The following is a 23,804-nucleotide window of genomic DNA, read 5'->3' on the forward strand; positions in this document are numbered from 1 at the left end:
AACTAAGATAGACAGCAAATAGTGGAATATAATGACAATATAGCAAATCTTCTGTAAAGTCAAATTTAATCATTACTAAGGACTGTCTTTGTTCTGAAATTATATCCTTTATTGGTAAGATAGCAGAATAATGGCTCCTCTTAAAGATGTCCATGTTCTGAAACCTGTGAATGCATTACCCTACATAACAAAGGATTGTGCAGATGTGATTATATTAAGGACCTTGAAATGGGAAAACTATCCTGAATTATCAGGTTGAGGCATGTATTGGGGGGAGGCATCTAATGTAATCACAATGGTCCTTAAGAGGTAGAAGAGAGAGGCAAGAGAGTTAAAGAAAGAGATGTGATGACAGAAGTAGAAATCTAATGCTGGCTTTGGAGGTGGAAGAAAAGGCCATGAGCCAAGGAATGCAGGTGGCCTCCCAAAGATGGAGAAATCCAGAAAATGAATTCTCTCTTAGAGCCTCTACAACCCTGTGACACCTTGATTTGAGCCCAGTAAAGCTCTTTTCAGACTTTTGACCTCCAAAAGTATGAGCTGATAAATTTGTGTTGTCTAAGCCCAGAGTGGGGACTCCCCTGGTGTTCCAGTGCTAAAAAATTCACCTTGCAATGCAGGAATATGGGTTTGATTCCTGGTCGGGGAACTAAGATCCTACATATAGTGGGGCAATTAAGCCTGTGTGTCACAACTAGGGAGTCCATGCATTGCAAAGAAAGACCCACATGCCACAACTAAGGCCTGACATGGCTAAATAAATAAATAAAGTTCTTTAAAAAAAAATAAAGCCCGTGATGGTTGTGGAACAATAGGAGACTTATGCCTCTGCAAAAAAATGACTTGTCTCACAAAGTGATTATGATACTAAATGTTAGCTCATACTAAATGATCTGATACTAAATGTCAGCTGCTCTTATTCGTCAAATGAATGTTCTTAGCAGATAAACAATAAGCAGACCATGAGAACTGTTATAAATTTTACTGATGCATGAAGTTCTAAAATATAGGATTCAGCGTAGCCACAGAAGTCTGTAAATAATATTTTTAAAGAGGTCAGTTTTCCTGGAAAACTCTAAAACCACTTGGCTGGCAGAAAAGCCAGCAAAGTAATATTCATACTGCTGACTCATGGCATTATGCCTGAATCAAAGTGATCAGCCCTTATGCTGGGTATTTTCAGTTTCCTCTTTGGGTCCATTCACTGCACTCTAACACTCTAAGCCCTGAGAGGCTGACCTTATGAACATATCAGAGGACTTCCTTGTTCTCTGACCTCACCTGGGTTCTGCCAGTGGAAGGCTCCAGCAGGAGACTGGAGGGTGGGAGAACAAGGTTGGGGCATCCATTCATCACCTTCTGCTCTTGGGAGTGGCCGCAGGTGGCAGCACCCCTGTACTGGAGGCCCCCGGTCCCTTTTCCAATTTCCAGCAGTCTCTCCTGGGTTCAGGCGCGGTACAGTTCCACGATTTTGGAAGTCCCGGGTGTTCTATATTCCTTTTAGTAGTTTCTCTAAACCTTAATCACTACCTTTACTACACTCTTCTCAGCTTATTCATTCTGACTGTGCCATCCATTTCTTGCCTGAACCCTAACTCGTAGAGCTAGGAAGGGTGGGCAGCTCTTACCTTGGACAATGGTGGCCGAAGTGAGTTCCTTCATAGCGGCATTCCAGAACACACAGGTGAAGTTCCTGCCTGGGTGTGGCTTTAGGCGCAGAACACTGGTGACCTGGTAGAGGCCTTCAGAGATCTTGGTATGGCTGGTGATGGCAGGAATACTGATGTTTGGCCAAGACACTTCTGCCAGGGGATAGCCTTCAGCCTGGCAGGTGAGCTCCACCTCATCTGTCCCTGGGACCTTGAGGTGGCGAGTGTGTATTTTCTTGTAGGAAGCTGGGACAAAAAAAAAAAAATGAAGAAATAAGTCTTTCTTTTCCTGATTCCTATAGATCCCTGTACTTAGTGTCATATGAAATAAATTATCATTATCAATATTAAATAATAATGGTTTTAACTTTTAAAACATTTCCTGTGTCCCAGATATCATGCTCTTTTACATCACTGATTTATTTAATTTTTACAACAAAACAGCATTGTCAATATTCCCAATCTTTGTTGAAGGTAATTGAGGCAAGAGAGGTTTATTTCAGCCTAAGTCACAGGGTTATTAACTGGTGGAGCCAATTATGCACAATCGAGGCTTGATTCCAAATCTCAATGGTGCTTTATCCTATCACAATCTGTGGCTGTAAATTATCTCACAGTCAGAGATTGGAGAAAAAAAGAGGATGGATAAACAAAATCATTAGATAACCTCTACATCCCACTTTATTTAGTATTTTCTAACATCTTCGGGAGGAAATTTTCTTTCCACTTCCCCCTTTCCTCTGTCTTCTTCAAGATTAGGAGGGGAGAAAAATAAAGACGTATACATCTGTTGGAGGTCAAATTCATTGCCATCTTGGCCCCAGCTGGTTCCATCTGGATTTGGGTTTTTTTGTGTTGTTTGTTTGCTTTTGTTTGCAGCTTCCTTTCTTATCTCTGGACCCTTTAATGTAAAGATTTATTTTCACTCCTGCTGAAGGTGGGGGTTGATGGGTTTTGAGCAAAGACCTGGAGCAGCTCTGGCAACACTTTGAAGACGAAATGAGTTAATACATGCAAAGTGTTCAGAAAAGGGCACGTACAGTAGGTACATGATAAGTGCTATTACTTTTTAAAGACCTAGATTCTGTCTATAAATATTCAAGAATAGAGTATATTTATTAGTTATTTCTCCTCTCTAACACCCCCCCACACACACACACCATTCTGTGCAGTGGATGCTGAATGAATTAACCAGATATTCCTCCTTGCCCTTAGAAAACTGAGATCTAAAACAGATACAAGTGACACTGAGAGCACCAAGAAGACACAAGGACAAATTGTCCAACTGTTTTAGACTATAGCTAAAAATAAATGTTAGCCACATATGCAAGTACAAGGGAGTGCAAAAAGTAACCTGTTGATTTTTGGTGAAAGGAAGAGGGAGTGGGCACTAGCTTTCATTAGGTAGGAAATAGTTTGTTTAAGAAATAGAATTTCAATACAATCTTTGAATTAAAGATATAATATGGCACAGATATGAATAAACATTTTTTTCTTAAATTTTTGGGAGGAGTATAAACGAGTACAAATGGTGAAAAGTGATTTTTCTGCTAAAATAATGGTAACAGCCACATGGAAAACATCAAATATATATGACTTACTAAGCATTTTCTAGGTACTGAATTCATGTTCTGCACTTTTACATTCTGTGGAGGTGCAAGGAATATTCAAGCCCCTCTCCACAACTTTTGCCTTTTGAGAGCCTCCCTTGTGTGTCTATGTTATGAGTTGCTAATTTGATTGTGCTAGTCACTCAGTCGTCTCTGACTCTTTGCGACCCCATTAATGGTAGCCTGCCAGGTTCCCCTGTCCATGGAATTCTCCAGGCAAGAATACTGGAGTGCATAACCATTTTCTTCTCCAGAGGATCTTCCCTCCCCAGGGATTGAACCTGGGTCTTCTGCTTCACTCCCTGGGTCACGGGTCACCAGAGAGGAGGATGACTGCACCTCGAAGAGCTGTTTATAACCGTGGCCTTTTCTTGAAGTTCTCTTTTCCATGCCACTAAGCATACTTGGCCAGGCCTGCTGGGTTGCCTGCCTGAAAAAGCTCTCACATTTTCCTCACTCACACTACTCCAGCTTCTGTTTGTGACTGAGTGGTGGGGCAGATTTTCTTATCTATGAGGCTGGATGAATGAGTGACTTCAGGGTCTGATTTGCAAATCTGGACTCAGTTTAAGACAAGGGAATAAGAAACTAGAAGTCCCTATTCTGAGTCATGTTCTCCAGTGCAGATTATAAGAGAAGGCTCAATGTGGGGAGAGGCAAAAGGAAAAAATTACGTGTTAATTCAGTTATTAGTTTAAAAACTGGGGCTCATTTCCCCTTTGGCTACTAATTACTCTGGGTATAGCTCACTTAGTCAAGAACTTGGAGACAACCAGGGTGAGTAGTTCTAAACCTGACTCCATCCCCTTAATATACCTCCTCTCACTTAAACCATGCAAAGACCCTATGTGGTAGACTAAATTCATACTCCAGGAATAAATAAGGAAATGGCTGGAATCTGGGGTGACTGAGGGGACTTGAACTCAAGCCCTTCATGGGTACAGCATTCTGAATTCTGCACTGGAATCATTAGAAGAGGATGGTTCTCTAAGTAAGTACAAAAGTCTAGGGATGAAGCATTAAATATGGGAAGAGGGATGTTTTCAGAGGGACTTGGGAGTACCCAGAAATAGAAGAAGATGAGAAGAATTAGGTTCTGAAGAACTTGAACTGGTTAGACTCATCGGTCTCCTTGGAGCCAATTTTGGTCTGTCTCTAGCAATCCAATAGTACCTGAAGCATGCATTTTAAGTACTTGCTTTATCTCATTTTGTTACTTTATCTACACTTATTTTTCCTTGGTTTGATGTCCCCTTATTATCATTTCATCCTAGTATGTTGTAGATTATGTCTGTAAGCTCTAGCATTTGGGAGGGGCATAAAGTAGAATAAATGGATTCATAGGAATAGTGTCTTATGGATGAGGACTTGGCCTACTCCAGCAAGGCAGCTTAGGACAAGATACAGGTCTTGGATGCCAAGTTGACAGGTGATTTCAGAGGTAGGAGGGCCAGGAGTCAGGAGCTGGGCTGAGGCTTTGGCTATATAAATAAGGGAGCAGATGGGAGAGATGTTCTCCTAAAAGAATAATCAAGAAATGATGCAACTGACAAGGGATTAATTTCCAAAATATAAAAACAGTTCATAGAACTCAACATCAAAAACACAAACAACCCAATTAAAAAATAGGCAGAACACCTGAATAGACATTTTTTCAAAGAAAACTTACAGATGGACATCAGGCATATGAAAAGATGCTCAACATTGATAATTATTCAGTTCAGTTCAGTCGCTCAGTTGTATCCGACTATTTGTGACCCCATGAATCACAGCACGCCAGGCCTCCCTGTCCATCACCAACTCCCGGAGATTACTCAAACTCATGTCCATCGAGTCAGTGATGCCATCCAGCCATCCCATCCTCTGTCGTCCCCTTCTCCTCCTGCCCCCAATCCCTCCCAGCTAATTATTAGAGAAATGCAAATCAAAACTGCAATGAAGTATCATCTCACACAATCAGAATGGCTATCATCAAAAGGCTACAGAGAATAAATACTGGAGAGGGTGTGGAGAAAATGGAACTGTCCTACATTATTGGTGGGAATGTAAATTGCTATAGCCATGATGGAGAACAGCATAGAGGATCCTTAAACTAAAAGCAGAATTACTATGATCCGGCAATCCCACTCATGGGCATATATCCAGAAAAGATGAAAACTCTAATTCGAAAAAATACATGCACTGCAATGTTCACAACAGCACTATTTACAATAGCCAAGATATGGAAGGAATATAAATGTTCATCGACAGATGAATTGATAAAGAAAATGTGGTGTATGTATGTGTTCAGTTCAGTTCAGTCGCTCAGTTGTGTCCGATTCTTTGTGACCCATGGACTGCACAGCATGCCAGACTTCCCTGTCCATTGCCAACTCCCAGAGCTTGCTCAAACTCATGTTCATCGAGTCGGTGATGCCATCCAACCATCTCATCTTCTGTTATCCCCTTCTCCTCCAGCCTTCAATCTTTCCCAGCATCAGGGTCTTTTCCAATGAGTCAGTTCTTCGTATCAGGTGGCCAAAGTATTGGAGTTTCAGCTTCAGGATCAGTCCTTCCAAAGAATATTCAGGACTGATTTCCTTTAGGAAGGACTGTTGGACCTCCTTGCAGCCCAAGGGATTCTCAAAGTCTTCTCCAACACCAAGTTCAAAAGCATCAAGTCTTCGATGCTCAGCTTTCTTTATGGTCCAACTCTCACATCCATACATGACTACTGGAAGAACCATAGCTTTTACTAGACAGATCTTTGTTGGCAAAGTAATGTCTCTGCTTTTTAATATGCTGTCTAGGTTGGTCATAGCTTTCCTTCCAAGGAACAAGAGTCTTTTAATTTCATGGCTGCAGTCACCATCTGCAGTGATTTCGGAGACCAAGAAAATAAAAGTCTGTCACTGTTTCCACTGTTTCCTCATCTATTTGCCATGAAGTGATGGGACTGGATGCCATGATCTTAGTTTTTTGAATGTTGAGTTTTAAGCCAACCTTTTTACTCTCCTCTTTCACTTTCATCAAGAGTCTCTTCAGTTCCTCTTCACTTGCTGCCATAACGGTGGCCATCTGTGTATGTGAGGTTATTGATATTTCTCCCAGCAATCTTGATTCCAGATTGTGCTTCATCCAGCCCAGCATGATGTACTCTGCATATAAGTTAAATAAGCAGGTTGACAATACACAGCCTTGACATACTCCTTTCCCAATTTGGAACCAGTCTGTTGTTCCATGTCTGGTTCTAACTGTTGCTTCTTGACCTGCATACAGATTTCTCAGGAGGCAGGTAAGGTGGTCTGGTATTTCCATCTCTTTAAAAATCTTCCACAGTTTGTTGTGATTCTACACAGTTAAAGGCTTTGGTGTAACCAATAAAGCAGAAGTAGATGTTTTTCTGAAAAACTCTTGCTTTTTCTATGATCCAATGGATGTTGGCAATTTGATCTTTGGTTTCTCTGCCTTTTATAAATCCAACTTGAACATCTGGAATTTCACAGTTCATGTACTGTTGAAGCATGGCTTGGAGGATTTTGAGCATTACTTTGCTAGCATGTGAGATGAGTGCAATTGTGCAGCAGTTTGAACATTCTTTAGCATCGTCCTTCTTTGGGATTAGAATGAAAATTGATCTTTTTCAGTCCTGTGGCCATGGCTGAGTTTTCCAAATTTGCTGGCATATTGAGTGCAGCACTTTCACAGCATCATTTTTTTAGAACTTGAAAGAGCTCAACTGCAGTTTCATCACCTTCACTAGCTTTGTTCGTAGGCATGCTTCCTAAGGCCCACTTGACTTCACATTCCAGGATGTCTGGCTCTAGGTGAGTGATCACACCATTGTGGTTATCTGGGTCATGAAGATCTTTTTTGTATAGTTCTTCTGTGTATTGTTGCCACCTCTTCTTAATATCTTCTGCTTCTGTTAGGTCCATACCACTTCTGTCCTTTATTGTGCCCATCTTTGCATGAAATGTTCCCTTGGTATCTCTAATTTTCTTGAAGAGATCTCTAGTCTTGCCCATTATGTTGTTTTCCTCTATTTCTTTGCATTGGTCACTGAGGAAGGCTTTCTTATCTCCTTGCTATTCTTTGGAACTCTGCATTCAAATGGGTATACCTTTCCTTTTCTCCTTTGCCTTTCATTTCTCTTCTTATCCCTGCTATTTGTAAGACCTCCTCAAACAACCATTTGCCTTTTTGCATTCCTTTTTCTTGGGGATGGTCTTGATCAATGCCTCTTGTACAATGTCACAAACCTCCATCCATAGTTCTTCAGGCACTCTTTCTATCAGATCTAATCCCTTGAATCTATTTATCACTTCCACTGTATAATTAATTGTAAGGTCTTTGATTTAGGTCATACCTGAATGGTCAATTGGTTTCCCTTACTTTCTTCAATTTAAGTCTGAATTTGGTAATAAGGAGTTCATGATCTGAGCCACAGTCAGCTCCTCGTCTTGTTTTTGCTGACTCTATAGAGCTTCTCCATCTTTGGCTGCAAAGAATATAGTCAATCTGATTTCGATATTGACCATCTAGTAATGTCCATGTGTAGAGTTTTCTCTTGTGTTGTTGGAAGAGGAGAGGGTGTTTGCTACGACCAATGCGTTCTCTTGGCAAAATCTGTTAGATTTGCCCTACCTCATTTTGTACTCCAAGGCCAAAGTGTGTGTGTGTGTGTTTATAAAATATAACTCAGCCATAAAAAACAATGAAATAATGTCATTTGCAGCAACTTGGATGAAACTAGAGATTAGCATACTAATTGAAGTAAGTCAGACAAAGACAAATATCATGACATACTTATATATGGGATCTAAAAATATGATACAAATGAACTTATTTACAAAACAGAAGTAGATTCATAGGGGAATGGGGCAGAGGGATAATTTAGGAGTTTCGGATTAATAGATACACACTGCTGCCGCTGCTGTTTAGTTACTAATTCATGTCCGACTCTTTACTACCCCATGGACTACAGCCTTCCAGGCTCCTCTGTCCATGGGATTTCCCAGGCAAGAATACTAGAGTGGGTTGACATATCCTTCTCTGGGGGCTCTTTCCTCTTTCCAACCCAGAGATCAAACTCATGTCTCCTGTACTGGTAAGGGGATTCTTTACCACTGAGCCACTTGGGGAGCCCTAGATATACACTACTATATATAAAATATATGAACTACAAATAGTTACTGTATAGCACAGGAAATTATATTCAATATATGTAATAACCTATAATGGAAAAGAATCTGAAAAAGAATATATCTATATGTACAACCACATATATATATATACACACACATATATATAAAACTAAATCACACACGAAACTAACATAACATTGTAATTCAACTATTCGTCAATGAAAAAATAAAATAAATTTTTAAAAAAAGAACGAGCAAGATCTGGGGGAGGGGCATGAGCCCACATCTTCCATTTACATAACATTAAAGACGTCTCCCCATCTTATTTGGGAAGTGGTTGAAAACACATCATTATCAGCAACACACAATGGGGAAGCTGGACTGAGGGTGATATTCTTAGGAAAACATGAGTAAATTTTAGAATTTCAGAGGTGGCAGTGATCTTAAAATTCAATTAGTCCAACTTCCTGCTCAACAAGAAGTATCTTCTCCAGCAGCTTTGCTAGATGACTATCTTGATGAATGTTTCACATGCCCTTGGAAACAATGTATATTCTGTAGTTGTTGGGCATGAGTTTTATATAAGTCAATCAAGATGGCTAATGCTGTTCTACTCTTTTGTTCTCTTTTTAGGTATTCTACCAGTTGTAATAGAGATGAGTTGAAATCTCCAAATATGATTGGATTTGTTTATTTCTCCTTTTAGGTCTGTCAAATTTTGTTTCCTAGACTCTGAAGCTATATGGTTAGATGTACACACATTTAGGATTGTTACATCGTCCTGCTGAATTGATTTTTTTCTATCATTATGAAATGTCCCATTTTCTCTTTAATAATTTTTTTTTTCTTGATATTGGTAACCTGCTAGATAACTAACTTTTGGTTAAATATACTTACCAATGGAAGCTCCTACTTCCAGAAGTGGTCCTTGCAGTGATTAGACAATAAGAAAGTTAAACTGTTATTGGGAAAATTATCTTTAACGCCAAGTCAAATTTTGCCTCATGGTAGCTTCAACCCATTGGTACTTACTTGTCTGGTTTAGCAAAACACATGGTAAGCATAGTAGCTAAGAACACGGGCCTTAGAGTCCAAAAGTTTTAACTAGATTTAAGTTATGCTTACGTAAGTTGTCAAGCCTTAAGCCTCATTTGTAAAATAGGCACAGTAATACTTATCCTTAACTGTAGTGTTAGAATGATAAATGAGTTAGGTAGCTAGAACATATTAAATAGTCAATTTGTACTGGTAATTATTATCTCTTCCTGCTTTCACTAATTGCTGACTTGCCTCACTATTCTCCATTTGGCTTCTCAGTCTGTTTCATCAAAAGAATTACTACTTTCTGCTTTCAGTTGCCACTGGTTTAAATGCTTTCTGTTATCCTGCTATCTCTGACTATATGATTCAAATGTTACTGGCAACTTTAGCATTTCTGAAATAAAGATAAGCTTTATTATCTTTACTATATATTATAGCACTATACTGTCTACTGTACATAGTATTATCTGCTTTATCATCACAATGACCATAACTAAGGTGAAAAAAATGTAATTTTAAATGCCTTAAACTTAAAGAGTCCTGGCAGGTTTCTAGCAGTCATTAAAAGAAATATTTTAGGACTGCTCTCAATTGCTCTGTTAAATGACCTGGAGAGGAACATCAGGTTAAACAGTTTGCAATTCACAGGAGCTTTCCCATCCCTCAAAATTCAGGATATTGTTTTCTTAACTCAGGTTTTCCTTATTCCCTTCTGTTTCCCCAGGAAGAAAAGACAGAGCAGAGATTTAGCCTCATTATGGAGTTCTTTTAGCAAATGCTTTTCTCTGGGTCTAGAAGCTAAATGTACAGACATCATTTCACTACTAAGATGTTTCTCTTGGGCTGTCTCCTCCCTATTCTGTTTGTCTTCCCCTTCTTAGGGTGAAGACTGTATCTCTCTATGCTGCCTTCTTCCTCCACTTTTTGATGAAGTTATACCCTATCCTGGGCCTTTCTGTTGATTTAAAGAAATTCTGCCAAGACTCAGCCTGCTCAGGCCTTCAGGATGGTTTGGCCCTTCTGTTCTTAGTTTCTGCTCTGTGTCTGTCTGGGATCCATGCACAGGCTGGTTCTCAACCGCTGGGCTCAATCCCTGGCTTCTCAGGGCTACTCTGCTCTCCTCTTCCGTCATGCTGCCTGGCCTTCCTCTGACAGATATCTAATCTTGGGTTGCAACCTGGCGTTTCAAAAACTGCAGCGTTCTGTTACTGTCTTTTATAAGCTCTTTAGCCATGCTATCTGGTATTTTTTTCCCCTGTCCTTATGAAATCAATCCTCTTTTCACCATATTTATTAGGAACTGTTGTCCAGACATCAAAGAAAATATTATAAATCTATTTTCAAGTGTATGCCAAAAATCAGGCATTTTAAAGACAAACACATCCTTCCTCTAGTCTTGTTCTATTTAAGCACATCCTAACTGGGGTCCCAGATCTCCCCTGTTCCTTTCAGAGACCTCCGATTAGGGCAGAATACCCTTAGGTGCTTGCCTTCAACCTCCTTTTTTTTTTCCTTTTTGCTTGCATTCCTCCTAAAACAATCGTGATGCAGTGTGCTCCTTCTCACATATTCATTGAGTTTATTCTTAGAATATTTCATAGGTTTCTATATTGTAAAAATATATAATGTTTAGCATTTTATGAACACATATTTTCAGTAAGGCATTTCACTTTTTCACAAATGTATCCAATGTCACCTAGATAACAAAGAATGTGTCTTTAAAACACACCACCATCCACTGAAAAATACAGGGCTTCCCTGGTGGTCCAGTGGTTAAGAATCCTCCTTGCAATGCAGGGAACACCTGTTCAATCCCTGGTCTGTGAAGATCCCCCATACCGCAGAGCAACTAAGCCTGTGTACCACAACTACTAAGCCTGCGAGCCATGACTACTGAAGCCCATGTGCCTTGAACCTGTGCTCCGCAATAAGAGAAGCCACTGCAATGAGAAGCCCACACACCACAACTAGAGAAAGTCCACATACAGCAACAAAGATCCAGTGCAGCCAATAAATAATAAATAAGTACGTTTGTAAAAAAAAAGAAAAATACATATATTCTACTCTAATGGTCAGAACTTTTCTTTTTATTAATATTCCTTAAATATCAGTTCTCATCACACTTCTACAGAATTTTATCCTAATGCAACATGTTTGATCACTCCTTTGGTGGTTATCCTTTTGTTTCTTTGCAACAACAAAAATGTATAGCTATTGAAATTAAATTTTTTTCTTGTGACCATGAGGCTTTAAGTGTTCAAATTTTTCTTCAGCACCGAGGTCTAATTTCCATTATTATCAGCACATGTAAAATCAAAACAAATATTATGAATATTGACAATTATTAAACATAAGAAAAGTTTACTGGAAATGTATCTCTTAATAGGATGGATGAGATTCTCATTTTCTATCTGTGCATGAGGATGCAAATGACTTAATGGTTGGAATGAGACAATCTTCAGAATCAATTCTATTTCTGTTTTTCATTTTTTGTAGCTATAAGGGCTAAGGAATCTTGCTCATATGAATAAGTAGGTGGGCATGGAAGGAGTTCAGTTATAGTGATACTTCATTCTTTGAAAGCCTTATGATTTATATAACAAAAGTACTTCATTTTTTTATTAGCTATTAATTCTATTAGGCACTCCTTCAATTTTGCTGAAAACAGAGAATTTGATACTTCCTGGTTTGCTGAAGGATTCGTTAGTCATTACAATTTGGTAAGATATCAGTATTTCCAGTCATTCTTTTGTTTGGCACTATGGAAGTTTTCATACCTCGGAGCAAAGCACTATATTCATGATGGGTGAGAAGCAGGCTTTATATGAAGTGGGTAAAGCAAAAATAAAAGAGGAAGTGTTTTAGGGGAACCCCAAGAGCCTTGCCTGGAAGGCACATTCTCAGGCACAGTCAATTTAGGGAAAGAGTATTTGAGGAAGATGAACATCTAGAAAATAATTTCCTAAACTGTCTATGTGTATGCATCCCATAGAAAGTCTTTGCGATCCCATATAGTCTAACTGGACAATCATTAAATGTATAAGGGATTAAGAATTAATTAATTAAGGTTTGAGTCATCCTGTCGAGTCATCCCTGGTCTAGGTGAGGAAGCAGGCAGAGTGCCTTCCCATGGAAGAGGGACAACTGTCAGCCAGAGCAAGAAAGATTGGGACTGGTGTCAAATTGCCCAAAGACCCTAGATGCATTAAAGCACACCCACAAAGATCAACAAACACGGAGCAGTGATTTTGGGGTGCAGATATCCAAGAACACTAGGAGATTGTGAGGATGTTGAGCTCTCTCTCCTCCCACTGATTAAACTCAGACTAAGGTCAATGTCTGGAGCTCCTCCCAGCCAACTGTAGAAAATGCAGTAAAGGTAGAAGGAGGTTACATCCAGGCTGAGGGCTTTCTCGATGATTCACTGTTAGCTGAGGTGTAAGAGGGCACCATCCTTGCGGTAACTGAGGGTCTTTGAACCAAACCTCTGGACACCCACCATATGCCAGGCATCATGCTCAATTTTTTACATTACCTCTTTTAATTTTTATAATAATCTTATATGGTGGATGCTACTATTCCTAATCTTTTACAAATAAGAAAAATTCCAGATTATGATAACCTCAGATATGCAGATGAGGTTATGGCAGAAAGTGAAGAAGAACTTAAGAGCCTCTTGATGAAAGTGAAAGAGAGTGAAAAAGTTGGCTTAAAACTCAACATTCAGAAAACGAAGATCATGGCATCTGGTCCAATCACATCATGGCAAATAGATGGGGAAACAATGGAAACAGTGACAGACTTCATTTTGGGGGGCTCCAAAATCACTGCAGATGGCGACTGCAGTCATGAAATTAAAAGACGCTTGCTCCTTGGAAGGAAAGCTATGACCAACCTAGACAGCATATTAAAAAGCAGAGACATTACTTTGCCAACAAAGGTCCACCTGGTCAAGGCTATGGTTTTTTCAGTAGTCATGTATGGATGTTAGAATTGGACTATAAAGAAAGCTGAGCACCGAAGAATTGATGCTTTTGAACTGTGGTGTTGGAGAAGTCTCTTGAGAGTCCCTTGGACAGCAAGGAGATCCAACCAGTCAATCCTAAAGGAAATCAGTCCTGAATATTCATTGAAAGAACTGATGCTGAAGCTGAAACACCAATACTTTGGCCACCTGATGTGAAGAACTGACTCATTGGAAAAGACCCTGATGCTGGGAAAGATTGAAGGCAGGAGGAGAAGGGGATGACAGAGGATGAGATGGTTGGATGGCATCACCGACTTCATGGACATGAGTTTGAGTAAGCTCTGGGAGTTGGTGATGGACAGGGACGCCTGGAGTGCTGCAGTCCATGGTGTCACAGAGTTGGACACATCTGAGCGACTGAACTCAGACTGACTGATGAAAATCAAAATAATCCACTCAAGGTCACAAGTGAAAACAACATTCACCCTCATGTCTAATTATACCAATTTGTCCTTCTTTATACCAGATTGTAAAATCACACCACAGCTGTCAAGGTCAATGGTCTTTAGGGAAGAAAATTAGGAGACTCTCCAGAAGACAGAATAGATCCTCTGAGGTCTAGTGGCAGAGGAAAACTGATATAGTTTACCTCAGAACAGTTGGTAAAGGCTGAGACACACAAGCCGATTAACAGAGCCAAATATACTTTTCTATAGTTGCTATGTCTTTCCTCAAGTGACCTTTCCCAGAACAAACAGCAACTTGAAGATTCTCTTCTGATTTAGGGTTTTGGCTCATGTTGTGGTGGAGAGAGCCCTCAACACAGAGGAATGAAGACAGCTACTGAACTGGTTCTCTCAGGCTACCCGTTTCAATTCTCTGAACTTCAGCTGTTTTCTGTGCAATAGATAAGACTGAGGCCTGAGTAGCATTTCCCAAACATTTTAGACTATGACCCAGAGTGAGTAAGAATTTATTATACCACAAGCCAAGATGCACACCCACATGTGTGCGCGCGCACACACACACCCCCTCTGAAATAGTTTGTGATGCCCTGATATATTCAATTCTATTCATTTATTAATTTTATTGGTAAACCCACTTTTGTCACTCTTTAAATTGATATTTTAGACTTTTAATGGGTGGCAAATTATGGTTTAAAAAACTCTGGACTCTGAAAGAGTAGTATAATATCAAGCCAATATCATTCCTGTGAAGTAGGCAAAACTTACCTTTGGTACCCTCCCAACTTACAGGGAGTCATTTTCCTGGCTTTCTCTAGACCTGTTTTATTTCCTCTACCCCTATTTACCCTCACCTCCATTGCTTTATACCTATATATGAAAAACTACTTCTGAGCAGGTGCTTTTGTCTTCTCTGAGGTAGCTTTTTCTGTTTATAATCATCATCCCAGTTTTTGCTTGGGCTAGCTTCAGTGGACTTGTTACTTGCAACTAATACAGGTCCTACATTAGAGAGGTGCCTCCATGGATCCCAGTCCCTGAAATTACTCACCTTTGACTTTCAGCGTCAGGTACTTGTAGTCCCAGGCAATCCCATAGATGATCAGGCAGCGGTACTGCCCTGCATCCTTCAGCTGGATTTGGGGGATGAGGAACAAGGCCTTCCCCAGGGGCAGCTGCTCCTTCAGCAAAGTGGCTCTTTCACTGAGCAAGACTGTATCATTTTCCACTTTTTGCAAACTGGCTTTTAAAATTTCAAATTCCACATGACCTCCAGTGTCAAAATCACACTCCAAGGTCACATTGCTGCCATAGTCTACCACGTACATTTCCTTTGGGACGGTCACTGTGAACAAAGCTGAACAGAAAATAAGACATTCTCCCATTGTCTGCCTTCACACTTCAGTTCTGTTCAGAGTGGGGGAGCTGAGGAGACCCGTACAACCTCCATTTCCCAGGAGACACCTATCATTATCTGGGCATTTGCAGAGGTTCCTTTCTATCCCTTGCCCCATCCACTTTGGGGAAGAGTGTAATTGTTGATCCCTGCTCTGAAGTAGTTCTTGCCTCTCAACACTCCTCACCTGTACAGCTGACTGCCCTCCTGCTCCCATTATCCAAGCTCAGTTTCTTTATATGGATCAAATTACATCATTCCCTGCCAAATTCTACCTCCTCTCAGCAGAGACAGTAATAATGACAACTATCAACTGTTGAATTCTTACTAGGTGGTGGGGCTCTGCTAACACATGATCTCTTTTAGTCTCCCCAGCAAGCCAATGACATAGAGCTAGCATCTTTTTAGAAAATGAAACTGACACAGAATGGATAAACAACTTGCCTAAGATTGCACAGCCACGATCAGACCTAGGTATTTCTAAGTTCAAGTGCTGTTGACCATCACATCATACAAGCCAACTGTAGAAATGTCTTTTCTACTAATACTAATACTTAATGTATATCTACTACGTGTTGGCCACTGTTCTAGGCTCTAAACCATATCATTCAATATTGAAAATGCAACCATAAAATATGCATAATCATTAGTTTTATAGTTGAAGAAACTGGGTCAAAGAGGTTTGTTTCAGGATGAACAATTAGTAAGGTTAAAATTCAGAGCCAGTCAGATGGTTGACTTCAAAATCCATAGTTTTTGAAACAGTAGTTCCCAAACTGTGCGGCATATACCTCAAGAAGTATGCACAATGATTTTAGATATGAAAGAATCAAGGCCCAAAGGGAGTTGGGTTATTCAGAGAAGAATTTATTCTCTCTTCAATTCTATTTCAATCTTTCAAATTACACACAATTTGCAACTAGACTTTCACATCTCTAACAATGATTATTTTTCCTTTTAATAAAACAAGAAGCTCTCAGGCAGATATTATCAGGGTAGACTTTAAAGCACCACTTTATTTGAATCAGTTCTGATGAGATGGATGAAACTGGAGCCCATTATGCAGAGTGAAGTAAGCCAGAAAGATAAAGAACATTACTAAGATATATATAGCATACTAACACATATATATGGAATTTAGAAAGGTGATAATGATAACCCTATATGCAAAACAGAAAAAGAGACACAGAAATACAGAACAGACTTTTGAACTCTGTGGGAGAAGGTGAGGGTGGGATGTTTCAAAAGAACAGCATGTATATTATCTATGGTGAAACAGATCACCAGCCCAGGTGGGATGCATAGGACAGGTGCTCGGGCCTGGTGCACTGGGAGGACCCAGAGGAATCGGGTGGAGAGGGAGGTGGGAGGGGGGATCGGGATGGGGAATACGTGTAACTCTATGGCTGATTCATGTCAATGTATGACAAAACCCACTGAAATGTTGTGAAGTGATTAGCCTTCAACTAATAAAAATAAAAATTAAAAAAAAAAAGCACCACTTTACTTTTATAGAGTTTATTTTTGCTCATATCTTCTATTTACTAGTACCATTGATACTGGTTTTCCATTTACCACAGGGGTAGATTGTTTTGTTCAAAAAATAAAAGATCAGTTAATTTAGATAATTCTATAAAAACAATAGTGCAAAGAGTAGTCAAACATGGCAAAAGTAATGAAAGTAGTGTATGCATGAATAAATTGTGAGAAACTGTACATAATTATGCTGTTTCCATCAATAATGAATGGACAGTCATTAAGACTGAGTGTACAATCTCGAAGTAGCTTCTGAATTATTACAGAAGATTAGAGCAAATTATGTTCAGTAGGACTTGCTTCACTAATCCATTCATTTAATTAATTTAAAACTTTCATTTAACAAATATTTGGGGATGGCTTCTAAGAATATGCTATTCAAGGGGTTGCTTCCACATAAAACATAGTATGAAAAGAGCTTGGGATTTAGTGACAGATGAACCTGGGTTCAAATTCTGAGTGTATCCAGATTATGAACCCTTTGATCTTGATCACGTCATTAAATTTCTATGAGTCTTGGCCTCTTTATCTGCAAAGGTCCAAGGTTAAATCTACCTGTCAGCAGTGCGGTGAAAACTACATAAACAGCACAAAGTGACTTATTTTGGCAGGTAGTAGGTAGTCAGCAAACATTGGTTCCTTTCTTTTCTACCATGCTTTAGTTCTTGAGAAAGTGGTATTCTGACCATCCTGGACAACAGATTTCACAGTAAAAATAGTTTGGGGGTTTTCAGCTGCTCGAATGATTCACATTGAAATTCTCTTCTGACTGGAGTTTTTCCTCCTACCATCCTGCAAATCTTTGAAGGCAGTGCAGGTTGAATTTGTTTTGGTGTCTCCAGTGCACATACTAAATTCTAGTTAAAGGTCTAACATATAAGTGACGAAAAGGAGGAGAGGAAGAAAAAAAAAAAAAAAGGATGAGCCTACCCATACTTGCAAAGAGTAGGACATGACTGAGAGACTGAGTATGCATGCACCCATATTCACTTCTGTTTTCCTCTCATCAAACTGCATTTTGCCCTAAATTGCACAAACTGGCTTTCTTAATCACCACCCAATGCACCTGTTAGTGTAGTGCACAAATATGAGTTTTATTAAAAATAAGTGATGAGTTTATATCTTTCTTCCAAACCCTGTTTTAACTACAACTACAACATGAATGTGCCTTTCTAACAGAAAGGAGTTCACATCTGCCTGGTATTTTTTTGTGTAGAATAGGGGTCGGGGCAGTGCTTCTGTATAAACAATGCTAATTAAGCTTGCATTTTCTTGGCCACATTGAGAAGACTCTGGGATGATACATGTGAAAAAAGACACTGTGCTTCTAAATTTCCCACATGATTCCATTTTGTGGAACGCCCTGAAACACTTGTAATAACCCTCTCCCAAGTCTCCATAATAGGATACTCCTAAAAGTAGATTCCTAGACTCATCTCCAAATATTTGTTACTAAGTCCTCTTATAACTAAAACAGAGCTACCTGTTATGAAATCGACTCTGCCCTGAAGAGTAAAATATTTATTTATTCACTCGTCAAATATGTATTAACTATCTTCTATGTGCCTGGTTTAGAAATTTATACTACTTTTACTATCTTCATAGTACTTCCTTCTCTTTTATTATACAACGAAAAAAGAACAAGAAACAAGATAAAACAAGAAACAGGGAAGAGAAATGGGGCTTGCATGGAAAGTTACTTGCTGAGTCTGAGATTTAACAAGAATCAGAGGACTTTGGCGTAGTCTCTATTGGATTTATTTAGCAAATTTATTTACCACACTTACACTTTCTTCTCGTGAGAGAAGGAACACCTGTAACTTCCTCTGGAACTCCCCACAGCATACAGCAGAACTCCCCTCTTCACTGTCTGGGCCTTTGACAAAAATCCATTTTCTGCTTGCTTTTCCCCTCTGCCTTTTACAGAGTGTATGTGTATATACACACATGGAACTCTTTATGGAAAGCATAAAGTGTGCTATCTCTCAGACAGGTGACATTTTCAAGCTAACATTCACAAGAGGAAAGGGCAATTGGCAAACATGAGTCATGTATCTGAGTCACCCATAATAACTAGAAGATTGTTAGTTGGTCTAATTTTGCCACAATTGAAGTTTCTAAGACATGCAAAGCTTTCAGCCTGACTACTTGATATAAAATGACAAGTTTAGGAATGCAATACACTTTTGCAATCCTAAAATATTCTTACGTATCATAAATTACAGAGGAAATCAAAACCCTCTTGCAAACAATTCTGTGAAGAGGTTTTTCTCAAGCTTGGCCGCATATTAGAGTCACTAATGAGAAGGCCTCAACCTTAGCCATAGTTGGTATCAACTGGGAAGCTTTTAAAACATACTAATGCTCAGACTCCACTTTGTATCCTATAAAATTAAATTCTAATCATCTTGTGAGGCCAGCATCAACTAAAAATAATTTCCTGGGAGTTTCTAATGTGCAAGGAGCATTGAGAAACCATTGGTTAGACAAATAAAACACCTGCACTTGCAAACATCTTCTACCATCCTGCCATTCAAAGTGTTGTTCTCAGTTTTCTTAGGCAGCTAGTTAGGAATGCAGAATCTCAGTCCCTTCCCAGGATCTAAAGAAGCAGAACCTGCATTTTAACGAGGCTGGGGGATTCAAATGCATATTAGCATTTAAGAAACAGTTATAACACTGGTTTGTATTTGGTCTGTTGTATAAGATAGAGTGATAGTTAACATTTATTAAACACAAGGAACCACACACTGCTAAACTGTACATCTCATTTGATGTCCCCAAAGCTGCAAGACTGGAGTCACTGCACTCATTTTACAGATGGGGAAACTGAGGCTTAAAGAAAAGATATAACTCACCCAGGGTGAAAAAGTGGGAGCTCATGGAGTTGGAATTCACATTCATATCTCTGTGCCCTGAAAGCCTATACTTCTAACAGATATGGCTATATATCTACTGGCCTGTGTATACTACATACATAAATGAAACAGATATACTTTTCAGCTTTATACTAAGTAAAAGACATTTGTGTTCTATTTCATATGTCACATGGTTATTAAACTAAACTTCAACATAGCACTGAACTCCTGATGTCATCAGACAAAGGAGAACACTGGAAAAGTTTCCACAACTGCAAAACTAAGCAGACAAAATATTCGTTTGGTCATCCTGAGTAAATTAAAGGGTGAAGGATGTGGCTAGAGCATGAAAAATTAATACATGAAGGTTCTTTAGACAGATGAAAATAGCTGACTTGAGTAATGCTAGAGCCTTTTTGAAAGTTCTTGGGAGAAGTTTGCATTTTATTTGCAATCAGGAGTCAGCACCTGTCATATCTCCAGGAAACACAAAACAATTTATTTGCATTAACTCCCAAGATAGCTTCCTCTTAAAGCTAATTTTATACTTTTCTTCTGAATTAACAACAGAAACTTAAATGTTTACAGACTTCCTACCTAAGGGATTTGAAAAGTGAGGATGGGTCTAGGCAGGGAGGTGAGAGGAGACTGCTTCACACAGCCAGTCTTCAGAAAACTCTAGTTACTGGTTCTGGATAGATGCTGCTCTGGACACCTGACTCATGCACTCCTCTTTGCAGGAATGCTGCATGAGACATCTTGTCTACTTGAAATCCTTTCCCCAACCTGATTCTTTTGCTTTGTATATCTTAGGGATCAGCAGATGTAGTTTTGAAAGCCGGCTATAACCTAGGCAGAATGACCCAGGGTGTGGTCCCTCTCCTAGAGAGATGTCAAGCACCATTCTGGCCATGTGCCTCCTGGGTTTTATTCTTCTCAGACGGATGAAGAAAGAAGGAAACATCAATGAGAGACATAAGGTTGGGGTTACTTTTTCTTCCAAGACATGACAAAGTACAAAAATAAATATTTTTCCTTGAATGTGTCTAAGTTATAAGAAGGTTTTGAAATGAAAATATAAGGAAAAAAAACTGAACTACAGTAATAAGAGAGTGATATGAGTGAAAGTATATATACATAGATCAATAGAACAGACAGAGGGTCCAGAAAAAGACTCACATAAAAAGAGCCAGTTGATTTTTTTTTACAAAGGTGCAAAGGCAATCAATGGAGAAAAGACAGTCTTTTCAATAAGTGAACAAATGGGGTTGGAGCAACTGGATGTCCATATACCAAAAAGAAAAATCCCAGTCTATACTTCACAGTATACAAAAATCAACTGAAGGTGGATGGCAAACCTAAATGTAAAGTGTACAACTATACAATGTTTAGAACATAAAATATAGAAGAAAATCTTTCAGGTCGTGGGTTAGGCAAAGAGTTATTAGATATGACTAGCCATCAGGGAAAAAAATTGATAAATTGGATAGCTTCAAAATTAAAATCTCTCCTCTGCAAAAGACACTGTTAAGAGAATGAAAAGATGAGCCACAGACTGGGAGAAAATATTTGCATATCACATATCTGATAAAGAATTTGTATCTGGAATACATAAAAAACTCTCAAAACTGAAAAATAAGAAAATAACCCAATTAAAAATGGTCAATGATTTGATATGCACTTAAGAAGATATATGGATGGTCAATAGGTACATGAAAATATGCTTATCATTACCAGATACTAGGGAAAGGCAGGTTAAACCACAGTGATATACTTTTGTACACCTATTAGAGTGACTTTAAAAACAAAAATGACAATGTCAATACCAAGTGATGTCAAGGATGTGGAACAATTGGAACTCTCATACTTTGCTGGCAGGAATGCAAAAACAGTATAGATACTAAGAACGACTTGATGGTTTCCTATAAAATTAAATATATATTTAATGTATGTCTCAGCAATTCCATTCCTAGGTATTCACCCAAGTGAAATGAAACTCTATGTGTCCACAAAAACCTATATACAAATGTTTAGAGCAACTATATTTATAACTGCCAAAAACAGGAAACAACCCAAAAGTCCCTCAGCTGGAAAATGAATAAACAAAATGTGGTGCATACATATAGTGTGATACTAATCAGCAACAAAAAGGAATGAACTACTGATTCATATAACAATATGGATAAATCTCAAATGCACTGTGATAAGTGAAGGAAGCCAGACAAAAAGAATGTCTTAAAATGATCCCATTTATATAACATGCTGGAAAATTTAAAACTATCGGATAGAGTTGGGGGACGGCTGAGGGACGGTTTTCAGTTGTTTGGTGACGGAACTGTTCTGGGTCTTGATTGTGGTAGTGGCTATATGACTATGTGTGTGCGTCTGTGCTCAGTCATGTCCAATTCTGCGGCCCCCTAGACTGTAGCCCACCAGGCTCCTCTGTCAAGGGAATATCCTGGCAAGAATACTGGAACAGGCTGCCATCTCCTATTCTAGGGCATCTTTCTGACCCAGGGATCAAACCCATGTATCCTGCATTGTCAAGTGAAGTCTTTACCACTGAGCTGCCTGGGAAGTGGCTATATGATTATGCATATGTCAAAACTCATAGATGCTTTTATTTTTAAAAAGTATACATTTTTACTTCATGTCAATTTAAAAGTAATTTTAAAATGAAAATATTTTCTGATAGCTTTTCACTTCACACTTTAATAAATTATTTTACAGATAACACAGTAGACTATCCACAAAGCATTCATATAAGGGAAGAGTTAATTTCACACCTGTCTCTAAAAATCCTAGCTGGGCAGGGTCCCTTAGGAAGAAAATATCAAGTGTTCATTTAGCTGCCACTGCAAGGGCAGGGCTGGAGTAAGCAGAATATTGGGGTGTTCTCCAAAGATGGCCCCAAGTCAATGACTCTAGTGCCAGACCCTGCTGAGCAGCCCAAGGGAGGGGGAGGAATGCTACTGGGATCACCTGGAAGAGAGGGAAAAGCTCCTCAAAAAGTTATCAGTGCCAACAAAGGCATTCTTTCTCAGTCACAGGCAGCATGTTGGATGACTTCCCATGGGATTGGGGCTGCTGTTACAGAGGACCTAATTCCCTGTGTCCATCTCTGTCTTCCTCTCTTACATACTGGTGTTCACCACTATAAAGCGCTCATGATCCTGACTGAACATGTGAATGGTCTGAACTGCCTTTCTCAGGAAAGTGAAACTCTGAAACTGCTTTCCTCCTTGCCATCTATGCCCTCGAGTAGAGTATCTTTCTTCAAAATCCAAAGGCATAGCCTAAGGTTCATTTTTCATTTAGATGCAAGGAAGACTCTGATTTCCCAATTCAAGTAACCCACATTAATGTGTGAATGACCAATGGCTGCTACTGTTGCTTTTTAATAGAGGAAGTGTCCCTGACAGAAGAGAAATGGACAGCTGCTTGGCATCTCATCTTTCAGGACACTTAACCCATGTTCTCTTGGGTCATTTCAACAATGCATGGTCTGAATGGTCCTGTCATCTTGTTACTACGTTTACTGGAGAGTGGGGATAGATGGACCAATATTATCAGTCCCTGTTTCTGTAAGATAGGGAAACAGGTGTGCACAAGCCACCCTGGGCACCATTCTTTTGACTGTGCTTGTTTATAGCTGGTAATCACCCTTTCTCTTACAGAAAGTCTGTAGCCCAAGGACCACATTCTCATTCTCAGCTTCAGCTAGGGGTCATCATCTGCTCCTCCTTCTCAGGACCCTCCCCAGCCTTTGACTTTTCTTACCTACTGTCTGTTGAAGCTGCATTCCCAGGCTCAAAATTAGTAGGAGGAACATGTTCTGTACTGGATCTGAAACAGACAATTGAAAGTCTCAGAGCCTTCTGCAGTTGTACTGGATCTCATGATCTGGTCATTTGCTCACTCCTGAAAACAATGAAATGACTGTAAACAAATCTTTGGGGAGGCAGCGGACCGTAGTAGAGTAGAGTTAGGAAGAAAAGTTAAAGGCTGATTGCCTAGAGGAGATGAGAGATAGGGTAAGAAGAAGTGAGGCACTCTATCGATCCAAATTAGAAGCCCTTCTTCCTTTTCTTGCAACATTTTCTGAGTATGAACCAGTCCTCATGACTGGTAACCACAAAAGCTGGTCATCTGCACCT

At 39.3% G+C, this 23,804-nt stretch overlaps 1 protein-coding gene across 5 annotated transcripts in view; it reads right to left on the minus strand.

Moving 5' to 3' along the window:
* The window catches only part of PDCD1LG2 (programmed cell death 1 ligand 2), a 56,909-nt gene that overhangs the window by 21,090 nt on the left and 12,015 nt on the right, over positions 1-23,804 (minus strand). For 4 of the 5 annotated variants that reach the window (XM_043891470.1, XM_043891469.1, XM_043891467.1 and 1 more), the window contains exons 2-4: positions 23,428-23,493; positions 14,909-15,214; positions 1,629-1,895 (exon numbers count right to left, since the gene is read on the minus strand). In XM_043891470.1, the coding sequence (XP_043747405.1) occupies positions 1,629-1,895; positions 14,909-15,214; positions 23,428-23,493 (639 nt within the window). The remainder of the gene's footprint in view (positions 1-1,628; positions 1,896-14,908; positions 15,215-23,427; positions 23,494-23,804) is intronic. The other variant, XM_043891468.1, reaches the window with a different exon arrangement.

The sequence above is a fragment of the Cervus elaphus genome, chromosome 29 (genome assembly GCF_910594005.1).
Source record: "Cervus elaphus chromosome 29, mCerEla1.1, whole genome shotgun sequence".
NCBI lineage: Eukaryota > Metazoa > Chordata > Mammalia > Artiodactyla > Cervidae > Cervus > Cervus elaphus.